The sequence below is a fragment of the Orycteropus afer genome, unplaced genomic scaffold, assembly GCF_000298275.1.
Source record: "Orycteropus afer afer isolate SDZICR_OR568_19922 unplaced genomic scaffold, OryAfe1.0 scaffold00070, whole genome shotgun sequence".
Lineage (NCBI taxonomy): Eukaryota > Metazoa > Chordata > Mammalia > Tubulidentata > Orycteropodidae > Orycteropus > Orycteropus afer.
In genome coordinates, this window is record NW_006921657.1 from 7220042 (window position 1) to 7230792 (window position 10751).

Here is a 10751-nt window from a genome sequence, read left to right on the forward strand (position 1 = left end):
CAGCTTTATTAAGATATAATCCACTTACCATACAATTCATCCCTTTAAAGAATACAATTCAGTGGTTTTAGTATATTCACAGAGTTGTGCAACTATCACCACAGTCCAATTTCAGAACATTTTCATTAACCCCAAAACAAGCCCCATACCCCTTAGCTTCCACTTCCCCCCAGCTGTAGGCAATTACTAATCTTTCTATTTCTATGACCCAGGGGGAAAAAAAATCCAAACCCACTGCCCTCGAGTTGATCCTGACTCATAGCAACCCCCTTTGAGTTTCCAAGGCAGTAAATCTTTATGGAAGTAGATTGTCCAGTCTTGCTTCCATGGAGTGAACCACCAGCTTCTGGTTAACAGTCAGATGCCTTAGGCACTGTGCTATCAGAGCTCCTATAGCTCCTATTCTGGATATTTTGTGTAGATGGAATCCTACGAAGTATAGTCCATTGTGAGTGGCTTCTTTCATTTAGCACAAATTTTCAAGGTTTATTCATCTTGTAGCATGTATCAGTACTTCATTGCTTTTTATGGCTGAAAACAGTCCATTGTATGTATAGTCTACATTTTGTTTATCCATTTATCAGCTGATGGACATTTGGGTTTCCACATTTTGTTTTTTTATGAATAATGCTGCTATGGACATTTGTAAGTTTCTGTGTGGACATACACATTTCTTGTGGGTATATACCTAGGAATGGAATTGCTGGATCACATGGTAGTCAAAGATGACTTGTGTCTTCTTTATCAGTTTGTGCTCATCCACTAAACTAAAAGTTGGCTGTTCAAATGCACCCAATAGCACTGCAGAAGGAAGACCTGGCAATCTGCTTCCATAGAGATTACGGCCAAGAAAAGCTCATGAAGCAGTTCTACTCTGTAACAATGGGATCGCCACGAGTCCAAATCGACTTGACGGCAACGAGTAATGGTAATCCCTAGCAGCTTCCTGCTGCTGCTTGTACAAGGCTTGGCTTCAGAATGGCAGGACTGGGAAGAAGATCAAACCACGAAGTGTATATGAATTGCCTGTTTTCAAAGAAGTAGTCTTAAAACTTCTCCTTCACTGTGAAGTCTGATGATTCCAAAGAGATTTGTAGATTTCGCAGGGCCTCAAGGTTGTGAATGCTGGCTGTCATTGTGCCAGCAAAACTCTGCCTTCTAACTAGTACCTGTGGTCGTAGAGAACATGCTGTTAAAAAATCCTAAGGTTCAGGGTGTGAGAGAGGGACAGGTGTGAGATAATGGTGCTGGGAAGGTTCCTGGAAGAGTATGGCAGGGTCTTACATCTAGCATAGGGGAGACAGGTAGGGAGGCTTGGATGGGAGATGGTATCTCTGTGGGTTTGGGGCAGGTTCTTGGGCCTCTGCAGCTGATAACTCTGGCCTGTCTTTGTCCTTTGGCTGCAGACCTGGCCGAGTGCAAGCTGGTTTCTTTCCCCATCGGCATCTACAAGGTCTTGCGGAATGTCTCCGACCAGATCCACCTCATCACGCTTGCCAACAATGAGCTCAAGTCCCTCACCAGCAAGTTTATGACCACGTTCAGTCAGCTACGAGGTAGGCCCTGGGCAGTGCAGGCCAGGAGGGCGTGACCACCCTTAATCCTTTAGGCTCTCTTTCTGTCAGTCACTGGTCAGCTAGACCCATGAAATCATTCCCAGGATAGGCTTTGAGGATGACCTGTGTCCTCCCTGTCGGTGCTGCTCCTGCATCTGGCTGGCTGGTGAATCACACTGACCCAGTGTTTTGGTTACTTTGTGCTGCTCTAGCAGAAAATACCACAAATAGGTGGCTTTAACAAACAGGAGTTTATTCTCTTACGATTTAGGAGGCTAGAAGTCCGAGTTCAAAGTGCCACCTCTAGGGGCTGGGTGAAAGCCCCTCGACCTTGGGCTTCAGCTCTGCCTCTTGCTCCTGACCCACTGGAGCTGGAGGCATCTCTTCACTCAGGCAACTGCTGGCTGCTGAGGCTGACAAACCCAAGGTCGACAAGTAAAATGGCACAGTCCCAAGATTACCACTAGTTCAAGTCCAGAGATGGTCCCAAGATCGGCAGGAAACATGGCAGACTGGTGAATGAAGACTCAGCTACATTCTGGGTCCAAGTGTGCTAAAAGCTGCAGTGAATTCCCAAAGCTTCTCCTTATACTGGAAGCAGACCACATCCCTAAGGCAGTTACTCAGCTGCTCGTGGCAGATTCCACCATGGAGTTGATTACCAGTCTCATCATGGGGAATAACTACAACCAGCTGCCCAACCACTCAAAACCAGGCCCAGCCAAATTGGCACATAACCTTAACTGCCACACCCAGGGGCAGGGTGTAGACCCTGGAGTGCCTCTTGTTCTGAACAGACAGCAAGTATTTGAGGTCCTGAGGCCCAGGGGTAGTTATTTCTCAGTAGTCCTGATCAAGGCCCCTTATCTCCCTCGATCGAACATTGTCCTCCCAAGTAGCTCCCTCAGTTCAGCAATAACAGATGCCAGGGATGTTGGCATTTTCTCTGCTGGGCACATACAGAGCAAGTGGGCAGAGGTATAAGCAGGGAGATGGACAGGAAGCCATCAGATGGGCACTTCAGAGTCTTCTCAAATGGATCCTCTGGATGGACGAACACAATGGACTGACTGACCCCTGCAGTGACCCACAGGTTGGAGCTGCGGCCTTGGTATGTGCTTAGGAACTGGTGGGGTGGGAAATTTGGGGAGGGCACAGGAGGCACAAACCAAAAAATGCAATGCAACCATTGCCGTGGAGTCGGACCCGACCCATAGTGACCCCTCCTTGGGTTTCCGAGGCAGTATCACTACAGAAGTAGATTGCCCAACCTTCCTTCCAGGGAGTGGCTGGTGGATTTGAACCGCCAGCCTTCTGGTTAGCAGTCAAGTGCCTTAGGCACTGTGCTACCAGAGCTCCCACAGGAGGCACAGGAGAGGAAATTTCTGCCTTCTGGAGTTCTCTATGTGATAGAACCATGACAAAGGTCTAAGATTTGTTTAGAGAAGCAACCAAAAATGCTGATGAAGTGAGAGAGACTATAACCAGTATCTCTCTTGTAGCTGATTTTAGGCTGGGCAGGCTTCCTCGAGGAGATGTGGGCATTGGGTGGGGCTCAGAAAGAGAGAGAGGCATGGATTAGCAAACACAGTCCAGGGGTGGGCAGCAATTTGTACAGTGGCTGTTTAACAAAAGGACAGGGAGGAAGGAGTGGTCTGAGTGAAGAAGCCCTCAGAACTCATTGCATCTATTCTAGAAAAGCTAAAGTGCTTATAACTGGTGACAGTGCCAGTGGTGGTGACCCTAGTGCACAGCTTGTATCTTCAGAGGTACCTGTGTGTGCTTTTAACCTGGCCTGCTTTCCCCACCCTTCCTTTCCTGGTGTCTGCTTCTTTACATGGGGAGACAGGTCCTCACAGCCACTACTGGACCAGTAGTTCACATCCCTGGCTGGCATTAGAATCACCTGAGGAGCTTTTCTACACCCACCAATGCCCCCTAAGACCAGTTGAATCAAAATATCTGGGCATAGGCTTGGGTCTGTTGTTGTGTGCCGTCGAGTCGGCCCCGACTCATAGCGACCCCTTCTTGGGTTGCTGAGGAGGTATCACCATGGAAGTAGATTGCCCAACCTTCCTTCCGAGGAGTGGCTGGTGGGTTTGAACCGCCAGCCTTCTGGTTAGCAGTCAAGTGCCTTAGGCACTGTGCTACCAGAGCTCCTAGCCTTGGGTCTAGGCATTTGTTAAAACCTACATTGGTCATTCTGAAGTGCTGGCAGCCAAAGTTGAGAGCCAAAATTCAGGGATTTTAAATCGAAGTGCTGAAGAGACATTAAGTATGTCAATAATGGGTGATTCCAATTGGGTATATTACAATAGGGAATGGTGGAGACTGTGGCAAATGAAAGAGTATATTGCTTGTCTAGAAGGAGCAGCTACTAGTCAGCTTCAGCCAGGTGTGCCATGTACGAAAATGGACTTGTGTAGTCAACTCTTCCCACCAGCCACTCCTCAGGAGGAAGATGGGGCAATCTACTTCCGTAGTGATACTGCCTCGGAAACCCAAGGTGGGATCGCTATGAGTGGGGGCCGACATGATGGCACATAACAACAACAGTCAACTCTTCTGGTTATTTTACTTAATAGAAGCTAGACATCTGGATTTTTATGAGTTTCACAATTTTTACGTAATATCAAGCCAATAAAACACATGTGCAAGCTAGATTTAGCCCATAGGCCATTAAAAGAATCTCCCATGAAATATTAGCACTGTCTTTGCCACCTCATTTCATGGATGGAAAAGGAAAGTCAAGGAGGGGAAGGGACTTATTCAGTATCTCAGAGCCGCAGCTCCAAGATGGGAACCCAAGTCTTCACCTCCTCGACCAGGGCTCCCCTTCCAGGCCACCTGCCTTACTTAGCTTAAGGGTCCCCTAGTGTTGTATCTAATTGGAATTGCATGTTTGCTTTCCAGAGGAGGACAGGAAGATAGAAAATGGATGGTGGGGTGTTGTCTGGGGCCTTTCATTTACTCACCCTACCCTGGAGCTCTGCCATGCTCCAGGCCAGTGTCTGGAGGCAGGGGGAGAAAGAGGGTATCAACCAGGTCAGGGGCTCTCTGTGAAGAAGCCCAGTGCTGGAGGGCACACTTGTCTGCCACACTGAGTGCTGTAGTATTAAAAACTCAACTGCCGTTGAGTTGATTCAACTCACAGCGACCCCTCCTTGGGTCTCCGAGGCGGTGTCACTATGGAAGTAGTTGCCCAATCTTCCCTCTGAGGAGTGGCTGGTGGGTTTGAACTGCCAGCCTTCTGGTTAGCAGTCAAGTGCCTTAGGCACTACGCCACCACAGCTCCTGCTGTCAGGAGTTGCTAGGCAGTAAAGAGTTCAAATGGCATCCTTCAACAGACTTTGACCAGAGGGGTATGATGATAAAGCAAGTTCCTGTGGCCGAAACACTGATTCACTCACAGTCCACTGAGGGAGGATCTGTACTCCTCATCCTGCTCCTGGAGTAGGCCTACTCCCTCATCCCACAAGGCACTGCCCAAACTTCAAATCCCTTGAAAGCTTTGGCTTCCATGTCCACCACTGCCCCTTATACTACAGCGGACAAAACACTGTACTGCAGAGAAGAGGAATGAGTTCTTCCCAAGAGCAGCAGTGTGGGAAGGGGCAGTGGTGCTGTATCATCATACCCCTCTGGTTGGAAGTCTATTGAAGGATGCTGTTTGAACTTTTTACTGCCTAGTGACTCCTGACTCCCCCTCAGTGCCTCAGTGCCTCAGTGCCTCAGTGCCTCAGTGCCTCAGATAAGAACAGGAAGGCCATAGCACGCCAGTTATTTCGATTTCAGAGACAACTGATTGAGGGAGGAGGTGACGGGCAGGGAGGGGCTCCTGTGGAGATGGCTCTGGGCTGGAGCCTTTGCTGTGGCTTCTCTTTCAAACAGAAGCACTCTCTTTTACGTTTGAAGAGGAGGCGCAGCCTGCCAGTGTCTTCAGGGTTCTTGGTGGAAGTGGCACTGCCCCAGTGCTGGGGAGAGAGGGCCCGGCTTCCTCGCTGCCTGCTTGATTGCCTCCCATGGGTATCCTGGGATTTTTTCTACTAGGTTCATGCCTCCATCATGGTGGGTCATATTTTAAGCGTAGCCATGCTCTTGTTGTCTGTTATGGACAGGCAAGAGCAAGACTAGAGGAAGCCGGTGGCAGAATTGGGATCTGTCCTAAGGGCAGAAAGCCTATGGGTTTCTTGGCAAGGTGAGTGGGCCTCGATGCTTGACTGTGGCTCTTCTGCCCCTTCCTCCTCTTGGGGCTCTTTCTCCCCTCTTCTTCCTAGGGCAGGTTATTCAACTCTTTTCACTTCATATGCATTGGGGCTTACCAGGCTAGAAATGTGTGAGACACACCCCTACCTTGCTATTCAGTGCAGCAAATCCTCATGAGCACCTGTTCTGGGCCCAACAGCAGGATAAACAGGTGAAGAATAACATGTGAGCCCAAATTCATGGGTGATTAGTGTGCCTGTCTCAGTGCTAAGTGCTTTACACGCATCATCTCCTCTTATCTTTGTTGCAACCCAACATTGGGAATGACCAGAAAACTGGAATTCAACCTTGTCTTTGAGGAGCTGGTCGTCCAGCAGGAGACACAGGTGTATAAGCAAAAACCACAATATAATGTGATCTCACAGAGTCCCTAAAGTCCTGTGGGTGCATTGAGGAGGCAGAAGCAACTCTGCCTTAGGTGGACGTGGAGTCAGAACACACCCAGAGGAAACGGCATGAAGTGGGGATTTGACAGTTAAGTAGGCACTTACCAGATGTATAAGAGGAAGTTCCTGAAGCACTGTCTCAGTTACCTAGTACTGCCACAAGGAAAACATATTACAGTAGGTGACTTTAAAGAACAGAAATTTATTTTCTTACGGTCCTGGAGGCTAAAAGTTCAGACCAGGGTCTCAGCCTCTCCTAGTTTCTGGTGGCTGCCTGCAGTGCTTGGCATTCCTTTGCATCTTTCCCTTGTGTGTGTTTCTTGTGTCTGCTCTTCTCTTTGTAACTCAGAAGTGATTAGTTTTAGGACCCCCCTTACTCTGCATGGCCTCATTAACATAACATTACAGGTACAGAGGTTAGGACTCCCACATTTCTTTTGGGGGGATAAGTTCAATCGATAATAGCATATTTTAGGAAGATGAGAGATGTATTTGGGAAATGACTAGGGAAACAGTGCTAGACTGAATGTTACAGAGCAGAGGGATAGAGTGTGTCATCAGGAGTTGGCCCAAGGGAGCCTTCTGTCCAAGTGGGGACATTTGGGAGGGTTTGGAAGGTCATGTGCTTTGGTGGCGCAGTTCTTAAGCCACTTGACTGCTAACCAGAAGTTTGGTGGTTCAAACCACCAGCCACTCCATGGAAAGAAGACCCGACAGTCTACTTCCATGAAGATTTACTGCCTCAGAAACCCAATGAAGGTTGCTTGAGTCTAATTGACTCAATGGCAGTGGGTTTGATTGGAGAATGGGATGGAATAGTCCACGTGGAAGAGGCAAAGAAAGGCATCGCAGGCAGAAAAAATAATGTGAATAAAGGTGTGAGGTCAGGAAGTGAGAGAGGCAGACACAGGGGCCATCATGACCAGGCAGGAGATGGTCTTGTAGGCTGGACCTTTGTTGCACAGGGCCTTGAGTGCCAAGTCCCAATGTTTTATCTTTCTACAAATACTGAGGGGGGTGTTGTGAGGTCCTTCTGCCCTCCAAAGCCTTGGTGACAGTGGTGCAAGCAGAAGGGAAATTGCTGCTGGGGCTGCAGGACACAGTGGTGATGCCTAGACTAACCAGATTTGGTTTGTGCAAAGGTTACAGTTGCTATGTTTTTTTATTTATTTATTTATTTCTGGGGCTGCAGGACACAGTGGTGATGCCTAGACTAACCAGATTTGGTTTGTGCAAAGGTTACAGTTGCTATGGAGTCCCACTTGTGATGACCTTATGTGTGTCTGAGTACTGTTGTGCTATATAGGGTTTTCAGTGGCTAATTTTTTTTTAATTTTTATTGTGATTTGGGTGAAAGTTTATAGAGCAAATTCATCTTCCATGCAGCAGTCTATACACATTTTGTTTCATGACATTGACTGCAATTCCCCACAGTGTAACAGCTCTCCTCCCACTTCTTCCCTGTAGTTACCTCTTCCCTATGTCCTTCCCTCCCGTGCACTCCTGCCTCCTGAGCTGTATCCCTGTGCAAACACTGCCCTTCTATTCTCCCAAGATTGATTGCTCCAAGGAGTGTGTCTTCATGATGTAAATGTTCACCCCATATGCATGTCTGTTGTTTGGCTGGAAGCCACATGAGTGAGTTCAGTTCCAGACCTGAAGGGTACCTAGGGGCCATAGTCTCAGGGGTCTTACCAGGCTCTATCAGACCAGCAAACCTGGTATTTATTATTACTATTTTTTAAATGATTTTGAGTTTTGTTCCAAATTGTTCTCCCACTCTTTCCAGGATCTCCTATGTCCGTCCGCCTCTGAGTGGTTGACAGTGGTAGCTGGGCACCATCTAGTTCTTCTGGTCTCATGGTCATACAGGCTGAGGATCACCTGGTGTACCAGTCCCTTGGACTGATTGTTTCCATGTGTCTTTGGTTTTCTTCATTCTTCTTTGGTCTGGATGAGGAGAGACCCATCATTGCATCTAGATGGCTGCTTACAAGCTTTTAAGACCCCGGTCGCTACTCGCCAAAGTAGGAAGTATTTTTGTGTAGTATGTTACAGTGGCTGATGTTTTAGAAGTAGATAGCAAGGCCTTTCTTCTGAGGTGGCTTTGGGTGGACTCAGAGCACCAACCCTTCAGTTAGGAGTGAGAGTGTTAACTGTTTGCACCACCCAGGGACTCCCCAGTTCATCTTTGATCTGGACACGGGTGGGCAAGGGTCTCAGGCTGTCCTGGTTAGCCAGGCCAGGTACCTCTGTGGACACTCAATGGCCAGAGGTCCTGGCAGTTGGAGAATACCTGGTCTGGCAGAGCCCCCCACCCCCACCTCATCAGACCTGGCCCCTCAGGGCTCTTAATTCACCACTGAATTAGGGGAGCTATCACCTGGCCCCTCTAGCAGTGTGGAGAAGGGATGGTCTCTTGGACCATGGCTCATTTTATACTGTGATTTTTTCAGCAGCAAATGGGCTTCTTTTCCTCTTTCCAATGTTTACTGCAGTATGTATCCTTTGAGCACTCCCTTATGGGGAGATGCCAGTCAGCCATAAACTCCTGGCTTGCATGGCTTCCTGGGCAGGCTGGACCCTTACCTGTGTGCTGTCTAAGACATGCCCATGAGCCAAGCATTCCCTGTGGAGAAGCCTGCCTGTGAATGGCTCCTGGCTGCTCACCAGATGTCTTTGCCTCACCACAGGGGACTCTTCAGTCTTCTTGGCAGCTCAGTTATTTGCTGCCAGAGAAAATGTGGCAATTTTCCTCATTACCTCAGCAATTAGAGTCCCTGGGTGGTATAAATGGTTAATGAGCTTGGCTGATGACCAAAAGGTTGGAGGTTTGAGTCCATCCAGAGGCACCTTGGAAGAAAGGCGTGATGAGCTACTTTTTAAAAATCAGCCATTGAAAACCCTATGGAGTACAGTTCTACTCTGACACTCAAGGAGTCGCCATGAGTCATAATTGACTCAATGGCAACTTTTTTTTTTTTTTTTTAATCTCAGCAGTCAGGACAGGGAGGGATGCAAACAGTAAGGCTTTATCTTTACCTCTGGCCAACTGCATGGGGCCAGGCAACTGTGTTTTCTGCTCTGAGGCCCCCCTCTGATATGTCTGGTATGTGGGGTGGATGTGAACAGAGGCTTAGAGAAGCTGGTTTGCAAAAGCTGAGTTCATACAGACAGGGAGAGGGTATCTCTCTGTTCCTTAGGTCAGACCATCAAAGCTGCCAATTTCCATGGTCAGGAGTCATGGGAGCAATTTGGGAGCAGGAAGGGGCTGTGTACCAGTGAAACAGTGTATGTCAGAGCTCCAGAACGGAGGTAAGGAGGGGGTCACTGACCACAACAAACAATCCAAACCCTGGGGAGCAGCCCTGGAAAGGCTGTCAGGAAAGAATGGCGAGGGGGGCTGGTGACCCGAAATAAGAGAAAGATGGTGGAGTTTCAGGCTCATCTTTCCCTCCTCCCTGCTTCACTACAGCCCACTGGGCTTACTTTTCTTGAGCTGAAGAAAGGAAAGAGGGATCCAGAAATATGCTGGGAAAGTTGGGCTCACATTGAAGCATTGTATGGATCAATTGGACGTTGGCTTCTTGGCTTTAGTCTGGAATCAAACCTGCTCTCTTTGGGGCACACATCTTCTTGCTCCCTCATTGCACCTGAGGAGTAGGGGGGTCTGGGAGGGTCCATCTCCCCCAGGTTGTTCACATCTGTTGATGGTGATCAAGAGTTCCTTCCTGATACCGAGATGGGGAATTGGTTGTCGTCTTCTGCATCCATTTTTCCCATTAGTCCTCAAGGGCGTCTGACCCCTGGAGTTACTTGGCTGACCTCAGTGGGGCAAAGACCAAGTGGTTTATGACTGCCCTGCACATTTTTTTTTTTTTTAGCTTGTTTTACATTCAACATCACGCGTACAATTAGTTTCAGTCCCCATTCGCCATGTCTAACCCTAACCCAGCCTCCTCTTCTCCCTTCCCTGCAACCCTCCCCCTGTGCCCCTCACAATCATGCACTCCTGTCTGTCCTGCACTCCCTCAGTTTGAATGTTGGTCCTCTGGTGTCCCATGGTCCACTGCTCCAAGGGATGTACTACCATTGAGTGTGTGGGTGCAGCATCCTGGGTTTAGTGGTCTGCATGTACATCTTGTTAACTATTGGGCTGAGAGCCCACACCTGGGGGTGAGTTCTATTCCAGGGGCTGAATGTATTTCAGGGCCATGGTATTGGGAGTCTCACCAGAGTTCATCTGACCAGTAATTCTGGTCGTTATTGAGTTTTTGGATTTTGTTCCACGTTTTCTTTCCCACCCTATCCAGGATCTCCAGATTTGATCCTTTCCTGAGTGGTTGGCATTGGTAGCCAGGCACCATCCAGTTCTTCTGGTCTCAAGGGCCATCGGGTCCTAGGGCTGATTGCTTCTAAATGCCCTTTTTTTTTTTTTTGCATTCTTCTTCCAACTCTAGGAGACCATTAGCTGCATCTTAGATGGCTGCTTGAAAGCTTTTAAGACCCCAGTCACTACTCACCAATGTAGGATGTAGAGCAA

At 48.3% G+C, this 10751-nt stretch overlaps 1 protein-coding gene across 1 annotated transcript in view; it reads left to right on the forward strand.

Moving 5' to 3' along the window:
• The window catches only part of LRRC20 (leucine rich repeat containing 20), a 164303-nt gene that overhangs the window by 95593 nt on the left and 57959 nt on the right, over positions 1-10751 (forward strand). The window contains exon 2 of the mRNA XM_007940656.1: positions 1407-1556. Within this exon, the coding sequence (XP_007938847.1) occupies positions 1407-1556 (150 nt within the window). The remainder of the gene's footprint in view (positions 1-1406; positions 1557-10751) is intronic.